Source organism: Meleagris gallopavo, chromosome 2 (assembly GCF_905368555.1).
Source record: "Meleagris gallopavo chromosome 2, MGAL_WU_HG_1.1, whole genome shotgun sequence".
Taxonomy (NCBI): Eukaryota; Metazoa; Chordata; class Aves; order Galliformes; family Phasianidae; genus Meleagris; species Meleagris gallopavo.
Window position 1 is genome coordinate 49,804,480 of NC_139405.1, and position 18,963 is coordinate 49,823,442.

At 39.0% G+C, this 18,963-nt stretch overlaps 2 protein-coding genes across 19 annotated transcripts in view; one reads left to right on the top strand and one right to left on the bottom strand.

Annotated features, from left to right (window-relative positions):
- TIAM2 (TIAM Rac1 associated GEF 2) overlaps nucleotides 1-11,925 on the top strand; it is an 86,253-nt gene extending 74,328 nt beyond the window's left edge. For both annotated transcript variants that reach the window (XM_085217066.1, XM_085217067.1), the window contains exons 17-26: nucleotides 7-132; nucleotides 1,349-1,457; nucleotides 2,068-2,247; nucleotides 3,612-3,730; nucleotides 5,436-5,544; nucleotides 7,265-7,323; nucleotides 8,182-8,287; nucleotides 9,045-9,132; nucleotides 9,698-9,852; nucleotides 10,648-11,925. In XM_085217066.1, the coding sequence (XP_085073192.1) occupies nucleotides 7-132; nucleotides 1,349-1,457; nucleotides 2,068-2,247; nucleotides 3,612-3,730; nucleotides 5,436-5,544; nucleotides 7,265-7,323; nucleotides 8,182-8,287; nucleotides 9,045-9,132; nucleotides 9,698-9,852; nucleotides 10,648-11,288 (1,692 nt within the window). In that variant the 3' untranslated portion in view covers nucleotides 11,289-11,925. The remainder of the gene's footprint in view (nucleotides 1-6; nucleotides 133-1,348; nucleotides 1,458-2,067; nucleotides 2,248-3,611; nucleotides 3,731-5,435; nucleotides 5,545-7,264; nucleotides 7,324-8,181; nucleotides 8,288-9,044; nucleotides 9,133-9,697; nucleotides 9,853-10,647) is intronic.
- TFB1M (transcription factor B1, mitochondrial) overlaps nucleotides 5,859-18,963 on the bottom strand; it is a 32,017-nt gene continuing 18,912 nt past the window's right edge. For 5 of the 17 annotated variants that reach the window (XM_085217084.1, XM_010707228.3, XM_010707227.4 and 2 more), the window contains exons 7-9: nucleotides 15,090-15,217; nucleotides 12,251-12,735; nucleotides 5,859-7,812 (exon numbers count right to left, since the gene is read on the bottom strand). In XM_085217084.1, the coding sequence (XP_085073210.1) occupies nucleotides 12,477-12,735; nucleotides 15,090-15,217 (387 nt within the window). In that variant the 3' untranslated portion in view covers nucleotides 5,859-7,812; nucleotides 12,251-12,476. Of the gene's footprint in view, nucleotides 8,545-11,855; nucleotides 12,736-15,089; nucleotides 15,218-18,963 lie in introns of those variants that run through there. The other 12 variants (XM_085217079.1, XM_085217081.1, XM_085217080.1 and 9 more) reach the window with 12 other exon arrangements.

The following is an 18,963-nucleotide window of genomic DNA, read 5'->3' on the forward strand; positions in this document are numbered from 1 at the left end:
TCACAGATGGAGTCCTTGTTCGGCAGTCTGCCAGAAATGCTGGATTTTCAGAAGGTGTTTTTGGAGACCCTTGAGGATGGAATATCTTCTTCCTCAGATTTTAATACACTGGAGACACCGTCTCAGTTCCGGGTAAATATGTGGTTATTTAATAACTTAAAATTTCCCAGGAAACATTTGTGGACATCTGGCTTTAAAATTCTGTTTCACATGGTTGCTTTTATGTTTGAACCTATCAGTGGAAGATGAGTGCTATTTTCCATGGTCTTTCCTCTTTCCCATGGCAAAGGATGTAAGACAGACAATGCAGAGTAGACTTCAAGTATGCTATGAAGTAGCAGTGCTTACACAAAGTGTAACTTCTGTAGAAAGGTTATTGTTGCTACGCTGAATTCCGCCCTGCCTTGGACTCCCTGCTGTGCCCAGTTCACCTGCTGCAGACTGGGAGCTTTTCCTTTTAAATGCAGTATGAGCTTCTCATGTTGTGAGATCTAACAGAGTCATACTTGTAGATGAGTGTAGATTGTGCCTTCACTGTGTTGTCGTCTTCCCAGTGGCACCACTCAGTACTCGACAACTGAGGAAGAAGATTCCCCAGAGATGTTGGCACTGTCACAAAGCTAGGAGAGACTGCTGGCAGGTCTCCTTGACTCTTGTTTTTTTGTGGAGCAAACACTGATCAAAAAGATGGGAGAAGGTTGCTCTCTTTCTCCTCCTCCTCCTTCACCTCCTCCTCCATCACTACTTGTCTTTCTTATCTTTGCTGTGAGAAGCATTTCTCTAAAAAGATCTCCCTCATGATTCAGTCCCTCCTACATCTTCCCACCCTCCTCTTCATCCTGAGAAAGCAGAGGTGCCCTGTAATTATCACCTGCCCAAAAGAAGGAAAACAGTTGGAAAGCAACCCTGTGTTTGTTTTACACTCTCTCTTCTGGTTTTGGCACTTTCATGCCCTGCTTCCAAGCCCTTGTGTGTTTTCCCAGCACAGCGTACCTGCCACATGTCTATAGTTTTTTGTTCCTGTGCTATCTCTAAGACAATGCCTACAGTGGTGGTGTTTGCTCAGGGAGAACTGAGAAAAACTGCAGGCCTTGCCTTTCTGAAGCCTACAGAAACAAAGAAGCATCATGGAACTACTATGAATAATGTATCCATGTAATATAATTATATATATTTATTTTATACACACACACGTATCTATATATGTGTATATATTTGTATATATATACTCTAGGATATATATAGAAAGACAGCAGATGCTCACACCATCGAGTCTCTGTGTTATGTGCCTGAATGTTTATTTTGGGTTCTGGTAATAAAGCAAATATTTTAATTATGTTGATTTCAGAAACTGCTGTTTTCCCTGGGAGGATCGTTTCTGTATTATGCTGACCACTTTAAACTGTACAGTGGCTTTTGTGCCAATCACATCAAAGTTCAGAAAGTTCTTGAGAGAGGTAATTCATTGTCTTCATTACTACAATTCATTTGCATGACTTTAAACCTCAGTGAAACAATGTAACAAACTCTGACCTGCAGCGAATATCGGTACAAAGGAAGGACTAATAGGATATCTTTCAATAGAAATAGCTGAGGTCTGCAGTTCTGCTACAGTACGGTATAGAACTGAAGGGATGAGATTTCTTTTGTGACAACTAAGCGATAGCCTGAATAGCAACAGAAACATCTGCCACAGGTTTGTGCTGTCTGCAGATTTAGTTCATACTCCAGAAAGCAGCAGCTATATTTGGTTTGCATATGCTTGCATGTTAAATGATGGATGTCAATCAAAGCTGCAATGAATGGCTGAGTAAGTGAGAAATTACTTCCTCTATTACTTCTTTGATGCAGAAGAGGCCTGCAGTGCAGAGGAACAATGTCACCTTTAGATGATTGCTCTCTTAGCCCTTCTGTACATTATTTAGTGCAGGAAATGACAATGAAATGAATAGTGTAAAGCATCTACTGAAAAAGGAGAGGTATTTGATGCTGGTTACAAGTTGCAATTCTGTGCTTTCACACTATGAGTTCCACGTTCAACTGACCAACCCGTCCATTTATATTTAGCCAAAACAGACAGTGCCTTTAAGGCCTTCCTGGATGCTCGCAATCCTACAAAGCAACACTCCTCTACGCTGGAGTCGTATCTCATAAAGCCTGTTCAGAGAGTGCTGAAATATCCACTGCTTTTGAAAGAGCTGGTGTCTCTGACAGACAACGAGAGTGAGGAGCACTATCATTTGACAGGTAACTTCTTGGATTCTTCTACAGGAATTAATGTGAGTTAAGTTTGGTTTCCAGCCTTTTCTAAAGATGCAGGTAGCCGTTCCACTAGATAGCACAGAACTTGTCGAAACTTAGAGAGAATTCCCTCTCTCTCATTAAAAACAGTAAGTAGCTTTATTGTGCTTTTAGCAAAAAATCCCAGTTGGCATGTCCAAGTCCCTTTGAGAAATAGATACAGTCAGAATTTGTCATGACAAACAGGACTGGGTCTTTCTCCTTAATCCTTATGACAGGAGCTTATTATGTTGTTTTTCCACTTGGAAATAACTTGTGGTTATTATTAGTTCTTGAAATGTGACAAATTTTAATAGTGTTACAGAAGGAAATTTTAGTTGTTTGAGGCTTGGCTGTGATTCTTGCTTGTGTGGAAGAGTTCTGTGTCAAAGCATCACACACAGAAATTCATGGCTGCCCTAATATATATATTAGATTCTTCTTCTAGGCTCAGATGCTAGGGACTTCACCCTGAGGAATTTCAGTTCATGTCTGTCAGCACCTTAGGGATCAAAGTCCAGAGATGAATTTCATGGATCGATTTTCATTTTAACAAAATAGATTCAGGCCAAATACACTGTAAGCAAAGTCATGAGAATGTTATCGACTTCAAAGGGAGCTTCTAATACTATATTTTGCCATTACAACCAGGTTGAGGATGACTTGCTTGTAGGTCAAGGGTGAATGCCAAACTGCTAAAAGACTACACCATTAAGAGCTGGAAGAACTAGGGTAATTAAGTGCCCTTATCCAACTCATTTGTGGATTAACAATAAAGTAATGCAATCTAGTGTAATTCTTTGTCCAGAAAACAAAATTTAAATAAAACCTGACTACCACCATTTTATTTCATGGATAACAACCAGTGATGAATTTGTGCAACCTAGCACTGTATTTATTTATGTATTTTGTGATGAGCGAAATTCAATTATTTTCCATTAAAGTTCATTAAATTATTAAATTATTTATTCTAGTATGGGTGTTTATGACTCTGGATAGCCTAGCAGCCCCATTTATACAAGATGCAAAACCTAACTGTGTTTCCTGTCATGCTGTTATGAACCACAAATTCATGAATATTCATCACTAGAACACTTACTGCTATTTGTTCAGGCACTTAAGAGATCAGATAGGCATTTTTCACTTTGATCAGGAAGCACATTTTCTGCAGCTGTTATGAGAAGCACTGATCTAAAGCTAGAATTCTGATCAACAAACTTTGGGAATGCTGCATGGTTTTGGCTGCCTCAAGTAGAATTCTACACAAAATGTCATGGTTAGAAAATACAATTGAATTACATAGCTGTCTATGAATTTTTTAAACCTTACAGAAGCGCTGAAGGCAATGGAAAAAGTAGCAAGTCACATCAATGAGATGCAGAAGATTTATGAAGATTATGGCACTGTATTTGATCAACTGGTTGCAGATCAAAGTGGAACAGAGAAGGAGGTAAGAGAAGGAACAACATATTTTATTCACTCCTGAACCACTATCCTTCTAGCTGTTGGGGGTCTTTATCTCTTCCTGAAGTAATTTTGGGAACTTATTTGTGCTGTGTGTCCTTCATTCTCCTTTAATATTTTGACTTCCATTTTGTATCTGCCTGTGAAGCTTCTTTTTGTCAGTAGGTTACAGTAAAAATTTTCAGACAGCCTTCTGGACTGACAAGAATTGCAAGCAGGCATAGACGTTAATTCTCACTAGGAAAAAATAAAGACATCTTCCTCTTCTCAAGTGCTGCAGAGATTATCCATGCCCAAAGGCATTCAGATTTTATGCTTCAGAGTTCTTAAGATTTTTTTTTTTTCACCCATATAAATGAAAGTGGCAATTCTAGGGATTTCACATTAATGTCTGTTATTCTCATTCTCTACACCTCTAGGGCTGACGCATCCATGGGTATCTGAGAGAGCAAAAGCATTAGCTGAGTGAACTGTGTGCACACATCTCACAGAACTGGGGCAGCAATGTCTCAACTTAGGCATTTACATCAATTATGAAGCAGACACAATCAGTAGAGGTAGAGATTGAATACGAAGGTGCCAACTCAGTTGTTTTATTTCCTTATATTTGAAGCCAAATCACCTCCACTGGCAATTTAGTTTCTCATCATTTATAGGAAACAAACTTGACAGCCTGAGATATACTGTAATCCACTAAAGAAAGAAGAGCCTTGGAGAGCAAGACCTGCATTAATTCTGCCATTGGCAGTATCATTAATACTAATTACTCTATAAGACATTTACCTCTACATCTTACCTCTGGCTATACATAGACAGATCATCAGGTCATCTTACTCTTATAAGCTATAGTAAGATATATTAGTAAGCTAATAGTAAGAACTTCTATCCAGCATCCATAACTTAGGTGCTATTACTTTTATGGTTATTATGTTTTACAAAGGCTGCTCTGAAAGTAATACCTCCTATTTTATTCTGTTGGCTCACAATGTCAGAAGCAGATGTTGGTGGTATGGCTTTACAGGCTGACCCTTCCCACCAGTATTTTGTTCCGTTTTGTTGCCATGTGACAGATGGCAGCAGAGGGGCAGTCTGACAAATGGCATCCAACACTGAAGCGCAGATGAAGCAAAGGTGTGTCACTGAATTCCTCTGAATGCGGAAAACATTGCACCCATTGACATTCATTGACGCTCACTGAACACTGATAGAGACAAACAGTGGATGTGAGCACATAAGGAGGTGGGTGGTGTGTTTCAGCAGTGGTGACAGCAATGTGAAAGATAAGCCACATTCCAGACAGCCATGCACACATGTCACACCACAAAATGAAGGGTGTATTTATTATCTCATTCATGTGAATCAGCTGACTGTTGAAAAAGTTCTTGGTAGTTGAGAATTTGCTCTAACAAATCTGTTACTGTGCTCTTTGTATCTGTTGTAGCTTTCATGGAAATAAATAGGATGTATTACTTTCAGAGCAACCTAGGGAGACTACTCACACTTTCCTGCCTTTGTACAGAGTTCCCGGTCTTGCTTACTGTGTACATTCAGTAAATACAGAAATTATATCATTAATGCTATCAATGTGTACTCATTTTAATATTTACTCCCACCTGTGTGTATCATGGCATTGATGTATACTGCTTATATTTTTGTCTGTTGTTAATTAATTATTGTTTAATTTAATCCAGGTGACTGAACTTTCCATGGGAGAACTTCTGATGCACTCCACAGTTTCCTGGCTAAATCCTTTCCCATCACTGGGCAAAGCAAGAAAAGACCTTGAACTTACAGTGTTTGGTGAGCATCTTCCTTCATGACTCTGCTCCTTCAGATCTAAGGATGAAGAAATTAAAATTTTCCACAAGATTAAAGCCACTATCTCCTTTTCCTGTAACCATGTGTTATTTAAGGTAGACTTGCATCTGAAAGCATATGCAGAACTGTTATGTTTCCTAATAGAAGAGAAAAATTTCCATTTAATTTGCTTGCTGCTACTGTCTGTTCTGTGAGCCAAACTCATCTACTCTGTGTGTCAAGTATGGAAATCAATGATTTTCAAGCAACAACATTCTCTTTAAAATAATATGATAAATAAGTCTTTCAAACAAGGCTGGTAGGAAAATGGTGATTTATTTCACTCCTGGGAATACAGGAAAACCTGTTTTACAATTGTTGCATCGAAATGTGTTGTCTGCCAGTCCTCGTTCAGACTATTTTAATCTGAAACATGTAAGTGGAAATCAGAGCACGGAACCAAGAGTTTTACTGAACAGTAAATAATAATAATAATAGTAATCATTTATTACCTTACTAATCAAAAGGTTCCACTGAAACATATTAGGCACTTGTCTATTTATTTAAAAAACATCTATTTAAAATGTCTTTGGACCCAGAGAACAACTCCAAGTTCATGAGAGACAAGTTTTCCTAAGTTTCCAAGTTTCTCTAAGCATGACAGATAAGGGGAGAGAGTGCTTCTAAACAGAAGAAGTGTGAACTGCTTCCACATGTTCACTTGGATGAGCTCTCAGTGATCCACACATGCCAGTCACTCAAGCCCAGTAAATGGGAGTTCCCAACAGGGTGTGTATAAATAAATGAAGGGACTCTGGCCTGATACGTAGCTTAGACTGCTCGTCTGCCACCTGGGAAACCTGGTTTTATTCCCACTTTAGTCTACTGCAGCTTGAAAAGTGCATTAAATATGTGAAACTGAAGGAAATTATGCCCAACTCTACAGTAAATATTGTGCTCACTATGTCTGCATCCTGGCTCCATGTAGGCATGACAGCCTACTGCATATCATTGCCCTTCTCTCTTCCACTGGAAGGAAATGTGGATGCATGAGTAAGGACAGAGCTATACCGCAGTCATCCAGTCTGGGATCCAGGACTGCTATCCCATAGTCCAGATGCACCTTCAATGTCCCTGGTTTTCTAACCTCTCCTTATTGATTTGAGATAACATGCCCCTGCCTCACTGGAGGCTGAGAGATTAGATACCATTAGTGAGCCACTCCAGTCAGATGCTGTGGAAGACAGAGAATTCCTTCGGATGTAGAAGTGAGATGAATGTTTGTTTCCAACTGAACAAAAGCTGGCCTGCAGGAAGACTTATCATCCTTTTCCACGGTTCTCTCTTTGTACTGGCATTTCACTCCACTTGAAGGCATCCATCCAAAAGAAAACCTGAGTCCTTACGTCTAAACTGCATCAGCTTTATATGTTTGTGTGAAGACTTGCAGGAGCCAGGCTGCCAGTAGTTTCATAATGCAAGTGCACAATGGCTTCATCTTAAAAAGTTCATCAGAAAATCTGAGAATAAATGTTGCTATTGCATGAACAAATGTGGGATGAAAAACTCAATGCTTTAATACAGAGTAGATGCTTCCCAATCACTTTGCTTATCTCATCTCATGACTTTTAATATTCAGCTTCTTCAGGATTATATTTTCACTGAATATTTTATCTGCAATTAAGAGTCGTCTTTTTTCTTTCTTTCTTCTTTTCTTTTTTAGTTTTTAAGAGGGCTGTAATACTGGTGTATAAAGAGAACTACAAACTGAAAAAGAAAATGGTAAGTCTGGTGTGAGTTGTGGTGGATGTTTATGAGCAGGATCCTGCTGTAGCGCAGAATGGATCATACTGGTGTTGAAGAGGAAGTGGCTGTGGTAAAATGCCACCTCCTCTCACTAGGCTGGAACTTTAGCTACTAGAGATAAAACAAGCGCTCAATATACAATAACAATAAGTTGTAGTTGTAGTTGGTTTTTTGTTTGTTTTTAGTGCTGTTTAGTAAGCTCCAGCATCTTCTCTATGTCAGCAATACGTTTGTTCTGTCAGGGATGAAACGCTGCCATATAGGAATCACTTCCTTCCAGATAGCTTTTGTGACAACCTACCTTAATACGGTGAGGATTGAAGACCTCTGTTTACAGACCCTTGATCACTTTGAAAGGATGAACAAATGTAACTTAAATGTAACTTTCTATGGCCCCGTTTACAAAACTGGAATACTAAAGCAGCAAGCTGTATATCCTGAGCATCAGTGGCAATGTACTGCAACCTGCAAATCATAAGAGATCAAAGGGCATTAGGAGTAGTAGCAGCAGTAGTGACATGATTACTTTGTTTTCTGCTAATGTACAGTCCCTAGACTATTTCTTCATGGAAATTTTGTTCCCAAATATATATATGTATTATATATATTATATATATATTACTTTTATCCATTAAAAACAAGTGCTTTTAAAAACTGAAGCAACTACAAATTCCAAGGCTGTGTCTATGACCATTCCAGCTACATTTAAAATCACACATTAGGGGGTTGAAGGAAAAAGTCTAATGAACTACAGTTTCTCTTCAGTTATGGATCTGAAATTAAAGCAAAAAAGAACCACTTCTTAGAAATATCTTCTTGCTTTTATTTTTGCAGCCTACTAATGCTCGTGCTGCCCATAATTATGGTGACTTGGATCCATTTAAGTTTCGCTGGCTGATTCCTCTATCCGCTCTTCAAGTTCGGCTTGGGAACTCAGCAGGTAATTTCCTCGTACTGAAAACTCTGGTATGAATAGTTTTCTGGGATTCTCCAGTACTGCTTCTTCTGTATATAATTCTGGAGCTGCTGGAAACAGACAGGTATGGAGAAAGTAGTATCTAGTGTTGTCTGACCTCAGAGGACACAGACCTGATTCATAAACAGACTTTCTCAGTTCCATATCTGGCTTCATCCCTATTTTTCGCTGAGTTCAAGAAGATGCAGGGTGATATGAAGATATGACAGAATGAAAATTCCCTGTAAAAAGATACCATGAACAGGATGGGAATTTACCATGGCTCACATCCTGGTTATGCCCTTTCTGTGTGCGGAGTCTTGCATTTTTCCAGGTGTGGGAAGCTGACTGTAACTGGTGTAGCAGAGGGCCACCTTTTTGTTTTCTCTGAGTTGATTTTTATGATTCTATCCAGTTCTGAACCTTGTGTAGTGTCACGAGGTGTCTTAGAGGAAATGGGGGGAGGTCTTCTAAGGCTGGAAGGCATTAAGAAGCGTAAGAACAGGGGAAAGCAACTCTCCAAGAGAGAAGGTAGAGTTTTCAAAGGTAGGCCTGCAAGGCTGATAGAACTAGAGAGTTCAGGGAACTTTCTTTTGGGTTCTACCTCAGATGAGATTTTCTGTGGATCTACCACACCCTATGTTAACACTGCTTTCAAGAGAAGAGGAGCTCTCCATGGGTCTTTCCAATGCTGAAGGTTCTGTGAAGTATATACAAAAATAACACCACCTTCTATGCACAGGAACAGAGAACAGCTGTATCTGGGAACTGATTCACACAAAGTCAGAACTGGAAGGCAGGCCAGAAACCATTTTTCAATTGTGCAGCAGGTAAGCTTTCTATGGAAGTTGGATGAATTACATTAATGAAATTTTAAAAAGTAGAAGACCCCTCCACCCTGTGACCTTTATATCAGCACTTCTAAAGCTGTTATCAGTCTTTAAATCCAGGCACTATGTGACTATTTACCTGCATAAGATATAACAGATAGAACAGTTTGAAACTGCCCTGAACTTGATGCAGTGATCCAGTGAAAATCTGCACAGGTGTAGTATCATAAATTCCAGTATGATAGGGGCAGACTAATTTTACCAGACTCTTGGTTGGTTAGCAGAAATTGCCTAACCCTAATCTGGTAACACCACTCAAAGGGTAATCCTTTGGTACCTGATCTTTCGGGCTGTTTTAAAGGAAGTAACTAAGAACTCAAAATACAAAAGAGTCTGACATGCCTAACAACATAGAACAACGTTAACTGCCAAACTAGTACTAAGGAAAGTGACTGAAAAAAATCACCGCGCCAAACACATCAACAGAAAGGAGGAGGTTGAATGTGATTTCAGCTGTCTTTCTTTAGATGTGAAAATGAGATTATCTGTTGTCTTAAACTTCCAGTGACTGCGAGAACAAGACTAACATCGTGAAGGTGATCCGTTCTATCTTGCGGGAGAATTTCAGACGTCACATAAAATGCGAGCTGCCTCTGGAGAAAACCTGTAAAGATCGCCTCATCCCACTCAAGAACCGCGTGCCTGCGACAGCTAAACTGGGTAAGAAACAGGTTCTCGAAGTGAAAAATGGAGGCTGGAATCCAGAGCTGGCAGATTATTTGCAGTTGTTGAAGTGGCTGTACAGTGTTGTGTGCCAGACCCACAAATTCCATTTTCTTTTTCAGGCTGAGTAGTTGCAGCAGTTTCTTCACAACTCAGTGTATGACAAAGGCTAGAGGAGATAAGCAAGCTCTCACTGTACAGTTCCCACTGTATTCTCATGTTTGATTTGTCATTAGCTGTCTTAAGTAGACTTTAGTAAGGCCCCGTTTTGTTGGTTAGAAACAAACTCCCTTTGGCCTGTGGAATACTGTGTTCTTTCCTCAGAGTTATCTCTAGTGTCTCAGCCCTGCTAACAGTCAAAGCTAAAATAACAAAAGAGGGCTCTTGTTTCTCTGCATGTTCTTAATCTGGATCCCAGCACATACTGTAATGAATTAAGCACAGGCTTCAGGCTTTTTATCTACTAGTTTGCTACTAGTATTTCTAGTTCTCTATGTGTTCAGTTGACTAAAACCCTCATTATGTGGCAGGATCAGGGACAGTTCAACTCATGCCTCCAACCTGGCCTCTAGTGCTTGAGATATGTATGCCTGCACATAAAGGCAAGCATATAACTCTGGAGGAGGTAAGAGAAAAATGTGATGCTTAATTACACTGTTGGCATGAGAATGCTGACACTCCAGACCTTGAATGAGACTGTGTACGCTGTGACTGGAAGTGGGCTACTGAGACAGGCAGTATAACCAGATGTTTGGATGAGAAGATAAAACGCCTTCTTCTTCTTCTGCACAGCTTCCACCAGGTCCTTGAAGGTACTGAAGAATTCACCCAGCAGTGAGTGGAACGGTGACCAAGGGAAAGGCACCTTCCAGGACTCCGATGAGTGCAGCCTGAGCAGCAGCACCCAGAGCAGCAGCTGCAACACCACAGAGAGCATACAGGAGCCAAAAACTTCATCTCCTGATCAGCATGTACAGAGCTGTGCCTCCGATTTTTCTAATGCTCTTGTCAAAGAATCTGATATTCTCAGTGATGATGACGATGATGACTATCAGAACCTAAAGAAGAGCAGCCCTACTAAAGACATTGAAATTCAGTTCCAACGGCTGAAGATTTCAGAGGAACCCAATACTGACTCTGAACGAGATCAAGCTGCAGAAAAGGAGGAAGGAGATGGTTTGAAGCTGAGAGAACATCCAAAGCTGATACGTGGCCATTTCTGCCCAGTGAAGCGAAAAGTAAACAGCACAAAGCGTAACAGGGGAACTTTAATGGCAATGCAGGAACGTCACCAGTCCCTTGACAGCCACTCTGATGCTGCAAACTTGGACCTGAACTCTATTTTGGAGAGAGAATTTAGCGTCCAGAGCTTAACATCTGTAGTTAATGAGGACTGTTTTTATGAAGCTGTGGAGAGGCATGGGAAATCCTAGCTTTCTGAGCAGCACTCTGTACAAAATGTTCATTTGAAGTCCACATAAAATTCAACAAACTTATTTTGCTTTAAAATCAGTAAATTCATGGAAGCCACAGCAAAACTACTATCTAATTTTCAGCACTAGTACATTTTTTCCACAAATACAGCTGTAAAGGATTTTTAAGTTATTTTAATTTATTGTGGATCAAAAATAGATTAAGTTTGCCAAGGTCTGTAAATTAGTTCATCCCTTTCAAACACTTATTGGGATTATGTAGTATTCTTCTTGGGGAGGGGAAGGGTGGCCTTGTTAGTACTTTTAAGTTAAGTTACGTGGAAGAGGTGCTAGTGAGTGGCAGAAGTAAATGCAGTGGAAAGTAGTATAACAAAATGAATTTTTCAATACCATGGGCATTTATTTTCTTTGGTTTTCATTTTTGCTTTATTTAAAGCAGAATTAAGTTATTTGAATGTGCTTTAGTGCACAACAGTGCAGAAATTTCATTTTTGTATGTTTCAAGATGCTGTTTATACTTTATATATATATATGTGTAAATATAAAATCAAAGCTTGGCCTGTAATCTTTTATTTGACTGTATTTTTTATTTTCTCTACCAGCCTGTACAGTAAAAGACAAATAAGTATTGTACTTAGCTATGTTTTCTACTTTTTATCATGCTGCTGTTCTCTTAAACTCCCAAGTTCTTTGCTTTTGTATATATGAGAAAGAGTATTAGCAGACCTTGAGGCAATCTGTGCACTTTATCCTCCCATAAGCCAGTCACTTGAGTATATTTATACGAGGCTTTTGATTTTTAAATTACTCTGCACAGAGGATTTTCCCAGATAAAAAGGGCATAAGACCTCAGACAACATCTTACACGCTGCAAGTATGAAAAGAGCTTTTATGTTGCAATAATGCACTCATATTCATACAAAATGTATTATTTCAATTTAATTACGTATCTCACAACATACCTTGTTCTGGGTGTGTGTTCTGTCCTTGGAAACGAGAAGAACCAGTAGGCGCATTGTAAGTGGACTGTCCTAAACTTTTGTCTACAGCTGAACGGAACAAATAAAATAGGAAAGCCCCCTTCACCACTTTTTCAAAAGTTATTTCTTCTGTACCTGAACAGATGTAAGAATACATAAATCAGCACCTCTAGATCAAGAAGTTAAATCCCAGTTCAGTCCGCTGCAGTTACAGATGATTTTCCTCTACAGTCTTTTCTAGCTGGTCTGTACTTTCAGGGGAACGCTTCCTCTTCTTCTGCCTTAGCTCTTCTCTATAATTGTATGCAAAAAGGTTCGGGTCTTCATCACACATTTTCCTGTATGTATTGCACAGATTTCTGAAGTGCGACATAGTGAGCTGAACAGGACGCAGAGTTGGATCAACATCTGCTGCCATCATCAACTGCTCTGTTTTTTTCAAACGTTCTCTTTCAGGAAACAAGATCCTAAAGGCAGGGCAAAGAGAAGACAGAAAAGTGCAGACAATTCAGTTTCCAGAAAGAGACACAAGGCTCTCTTCAGCTTTTACATAATCTTAAGACAATTCATTGTCTAAGCAAATAGAAACATAGAAGGGCCACTTTTCTGCAAATGCAGCATTTAGCAACATGGAAGATTATATTTGTACATCAAACACATACATGTATGCTCATCATTAATAACATTAAAAAAGAGCTTTGGGTATGGATACTGTCACAGAGCCTTTTTGGAATTAGCCTAATATTTAAAGAGCAATAATAGAGTCAACTTTATGCAAAGCACATCAGGTCCAAACTACATAACTTTTTTCAGGCTGTTTCATTTCAATAGGACAGGTATCATTATAACTTCTCATTAATACTGTAATTCCAATGCCAGAAAAAAAAAAGCCAAGGAGGAAGAAATGAATATTTAATTATTGTTCACATTTTAATATGGGAAATTGTGCCTGAAGTTCTAGATGTCATTTTCTCCTCTATCACTGTTTATAAATAGTCATATCAACCCCTGTACTCTGTGACCTACATTGGCCTCTCTCTCACAACTTCTCAAATCTTCATTCAAGTGATTTTTAATGTCCCTCAAAAATGCATTGCACAAAGCTCAAGCTACTGAAAGCACTGGACACATGGTTGATAAGCATGCCTCTATTTTCCGATTATCTGTTCTTGTCATACATACATCAAACTTTAAAATGCTGCACAGGTTGTCTTTGACAAGCTAGGCAAAAAGCTTTGTGCAACTGAAAGTTGGCTCTTGGTGGACAGACAGAACACAAAGCTAAGAAGGGGGTCTGAAAGGACAAGAGAAGATGGGATCTCTGGGAGCAACCTGCTTTAAGGTGCAGTGCGCCTCAAGGCCTTGATTAAAGAAATCTCCATTATTTTCAGACGTTCCTCAAGCCAAAAGTCAACCTTTTATACAAAAACTATGAAAGGTCCATACATGAGTGGTAACTTAAGCTACGCTTTATTCTTCCTGCATGTAACAGTTTAATCTTACACGCCACATCTCTCTCAGGTCCCAGAAGTTAAATACAAATGTCCACTCATTCTATTACCTTGCTTCCATACAGTATCTTGCAAGTAATGTAACAGCCCCATTATGCACCACAAGTTGCTCATTTTTTTCAGGTCAGCTAAAGAATAAGAGGATTGTGTTTCTTGGCTGCGTGCAAGGGCTAAAGTCCAATAATCTGTTAGGGAATATGTGATGCTCAAAAGTTCAGACTCGCTCTCCTTACCACAAAAGAATGTACAGCAGTTATTAGCTATTTCACATTACACAATTTTTTAAAAAAACTTTGGCAAAAATATTCTATGTGACATATACATGCTGATTGCATGTGCCTCTTGATTATATTGTCAGCTGAAGCCACTCTTCCATGAAGACGGTAAATCAAATACAAACCTAGCTGGCTTGGATACCTCGATGTCTCACCGATTTCAAATGCATACTCAAACTTTATTGCAGGCATATTAGCATTCAGTTTTGAATCCCAAACATCAAAATCACTCACTGCCTCAAGAACAAACAAAACACTTCTCCATCTAGAAAATGAAGGCAAAATTCTATGTATGTTCACCTTCAAAATAACAACATATAATCCTTGCAGTTTAGCAAGGTGACATCCATCCTAAACTGCTTCAAAACCATGCCCAGCAAACTTCAGCTAGCTGAAACTACAGCTCTACGCCTCAAATTCCCTAACAAGAGCTCTGTCACATATTTCTACAATGCCCAGCACAGGGCTTTTCCCATCCCAAGTCAGACATGTATCTATGCTCAAGTTTTAACAGGATCCCTGGAGAACAGACTGAAGTTTTCCTGCACCAGTTAAAGAAGCTAGTAAATTCTCTCAGTGAGACACGGGGCTTTTTAAAGAGGCAATAACAACTCCATATAAGGGCACAGAAGCACAGAAGTAAGAATTTGACCTTTTGACACTATCCCTCCAAATAAGTAAAATTTCCCACAGATCGAATTCTCCCTCCATGGACTGCAATCGTCAGTTAAGAATTCTGAGACTTTCATTTTTTTTTTAAACTCAACAAATGCTATTGATTTTCAGTTGCTTTTGCTATTGTTGTTATTTTGTTCAATTATTGGAGAGATCACCAATTTATCCCAGTAATTTTAACAGCTTCAATTACACTAACAAAAATTCACAGTAATTATTATTTAACAAAAACAGAGAGGCATTCAGCTCACAATTTTGTCTCTGTTCAGAAACTGGAAGATCTGATGAACACTGAATAGCATATTTAAATAGAGTGAATAAAGACAAATAATGGAGGATTTTTTCCTTCAAGTTCCTTACTCAACTCCGCGGCAGCAGTATTTTCTTCTAAATTGAAAAACACTTTGAACCACTTTTTCTACTAGCTCAAACGGCTGCTGTATCTTTGGTTGCACCAATGGAGTGAAATGCACTACCGCCACATCCACCTGCAAGGAAAAACAAAACATCAAGATATCTGAGCAGATGCATTCCTCTGAGACATGGCACTTCTTTAGAGTTTACAGGTTAGGCGTCAAGAAACAGGGAGAACACAGGAAAACACTGTGACAGGTAACAGCTGTGTGATAAACCACTGCCACAGTACTTGATTTGGCTTAACTTCCAAAGCCCTGGAGTATTCTAGTCTTTCTTGGCTATCTACATATTTCTAATTAGCTCACACGCCATTAGTACTTAGTGCTTTTTTCCCCATGGCACTTTCTTCATCCAGCACAACTTCCATGTCATCCGTAAAGTAATTAGCACTTCTTTCTTCAGATCCTTCCACAAGACAATTCTGACATGATACACAAATTAGACAATATTCAAGAAACAGGCTGAAGGGCAGCTGGAGAAAATTGGTACTATAATTAGAAATCAAAGCTATTCCCTATATATTTTCTGTTGCTCTAGGGCTTTGGCAAAATGAGAGCCAAGGAGTTACTTTCCAGTATATTAAGATTTTAAAACTCATATCTATTCAAAGGAATTGCAGATCAAAATAAGTCTGCATTCAATTTAAGTGACAGTTGAACTCTGTGTTCAGAGTCAATTATGAACTCATACTCTGTGTACCATCACCATTAATCCAAAATCACATTTGAATGTTTCTACACAGATCTCTTTGACATTTGTTATTTTCTCTTGTAGTTCCTATATCAGCTTGATTCACAGACCTGCCACTTCCCTTGTGTCTGAAAACAGATTGAAGCAACATCCTGCCTTCAGTATACACAGATGTACATATAAAAAACACAATATGTCATGCAGTTATAGTTACATCATATAGAAACATCCTGAAAAATATATATATATATATTTTTTGCTTTCCACTTTTTCTGTAAGCTAGACTTTTTTGCAAGACTAAGACAGTAAAATTGCTCTAATGACTAAAATATAAAAATGCTTAAAAAAATGTCACAAGAGCTTATTCAGAAGTGAGATGACAAATAAAAACCTGACATACAGAATCTGTGGAGAAATGCAAATTTCTCAAAAATAGTTTCTGAATTTCTCATGGGCTTCTACACTTGCCACAGCCCCCTACTTGTAAGGAAGAGCACAAGCACACAATGAAAACTTGTGCTCACACTGAATGTCGGAACACTTCAGCTTTTTGAACAGGGTAAACACATCCCTTGCATGACCAACCACCTCCATGCACAGAAATACCAAAGACTTATTTACATGCACGTATGCTTATCTACGTTTTTGTCAAGAAATATAACAATACATTTCATCCCTGACATGCAGTGATTCTATGATTTGCCTCACAAAACTTGGGACAAGAAAACCACTGGAGACCATCTGGGACCCCCTCCTTCCCTCAATCTTGCAGAACCCAATGTCAGTGAGGTATGAAGATGCCTTTGCTTTTGAGAGCAGGAGCTGCATCTTTGACCACAAAATTCTGAAGGATAAGAAAAAAGAACACAGTGTAAAATTTAAGGGAAAAAAAAAAAAAACCAGCTCAACTTGCAGTCTCGAGGCTGGAAGGCAATAATTTCTGCTTCTGAAAGAAAACAGCACTCCTCAGCGTCTGTTCCATTACAGACACTGATTTCTTTGGACCCCAGAAAAGCTGCCTGGTTACTATAGCGACAGATACAGGGAAAGCTTTTCAATTCTAATTGGCCACTCCTTAAAAATTATCCAAGCTATTTGTTACTAACCTTTTAAATGTACATAAAACAGAGAGTAGAATTAAGAAAACCAATACAGAGTACACAAGAGCACTTAGAACGCAAAAGTTAATCTGAGGATAATTTTATTTCTAACACTTCCTTTTTTTTGCCCCACCACTTCAAAATAATACTCAATTCTAATAAAATAATGAATATGAAAATTATCCTACCGATATATCCTGAACTGTCAATAGTATAACAATTATTCTCCCCTTCCTGTTTTAGCATCTGAGTACAAAGAAGGTTTACGTTCTAGTGAGGCAGGAGGAACACGTGACAAAGTACAACATAATTCAGTCTGTTGCCTTGTTGATGAAATCAATGCTCTAAATCAGAATGAACCTAAATGAGACAATTTTTGCTAACTTTTAGCAACAGAAGTCTCACGATAGGTAACACATGTATCCTGCAATAAGCCTGTATTAAAAGCAAACCCACGTACCTTTTTCCAAGCTGTAATTTTCTCCTACAGGGAGCTGAAACCTAAGCAGAACATATTACACTTCATTAAAGCGGACTGTCTGAGTTCCTAATAAGATAGTTCTAAGGCAGCTCCTCCATCAACCAAGCCTCAGTTCAGCCCCAGCACTGTGTCTGTATGCTACAGGCAAGCATTCAGTCTCACACCAGGTATGCTGATCTCACAGCCCCATATTCTGATGTGAAGGTTTCACTTTGGTTTCCCCTTCAGTAGAAAATAACTGTAGCACTGCATTAAGAGTAATAATATACAACTTCTTATTATCATACTGGAAAAGATGAGTTCCTTCCCAAGGATAGTACTCAGTTCTTTAACACAGATCTCCTCACAAGGAGCACTGCTCCAGAATGAAGAGGCACTGGATTACTCATAATCTGACTACTTTACTCGCCATGTTTTTTTGATGGAACAAAGAGCCACCAAGATGAGGCTTTTTAAAGCAACACAGTGAACTTTCGTCTAAAACCTCATTTCAGGTTGACGAATTCAGAGACAGTTACTGCACGTGTGACGTGAGCAGTGTTCCTCCCCTCGCCTGTCACGTCCTATGCATTAAAGCTTCATTTATTTGCTATTTTATCATCCAATCAGTAGCACTATAAAGGTCCCTTTACAATTTTTCGAAGTTCAACCTCATCTTGACTACTCTCATGATTTTTGTGAGCAAAAAATTTTACATCTTCACATTTTTTCCAGACTCTTTAGGCTACACAGCACAAGCATTTGCTCAGACTTGCGGTACAATTCCACTGACCACTTATTTCTATCTATCTACTCATACCTAATCTTCTAGCCAACCACTTCTCCCTGATGAGACCTTTCCTCTTTACTCTGCAACAGTTTAATTCTTTCAAGAGTGTTGTGAGGGCACCACAAATGCCTTCCAAGAGCCTAATGAAATCACACTGTGGACCACACACTCTCTGCTCCAAAGCACTCCAAACAAATGGATGAGACATTGCGTGCATTTCTGCACATGTTATCCACTACTTCTGATATTTACAGCAGCTCATACCAGTTTGCCTAGTATTGTAGAAAGCTCCTGACAAGCAGAAAAATCCTTAAGAACAACTGAATACGTTGTACCAGAGTTCACTCATTACATCTGCTCGTACTGCAGCTCCTGAATCATCACACCTGTGCTTACCTGGGAACAGAGAAACTTCTCTTGGATGTGACAACTGACTAGATATTAAGTGTCACAATGTCTACAGAGACAAACCTGAGGATGTAAAACATTCTTCACTGGTAAATGAAAGTAAAACAATTCTATTCTCCGAATCTTTTGAAGCACAGACGTGGACATGGGAAACTAGAACTCAGAACCAAAACCTATGGTTACGTCTCTGTGACAATCAGAGAGGCTTTTCTCCCAGCTTTATGATTTCTTACCCTGACTTGTTGAGGCCACTACACCAATAGGCTGCAATTATCATGTAAGCTTCAGAGCAGCTTTATCCTTCATTCTTTTATATATAATGGAAAGAGAAAGAGTAAAGGATGTCCTATAGAAGGTGAAAGCTACCAA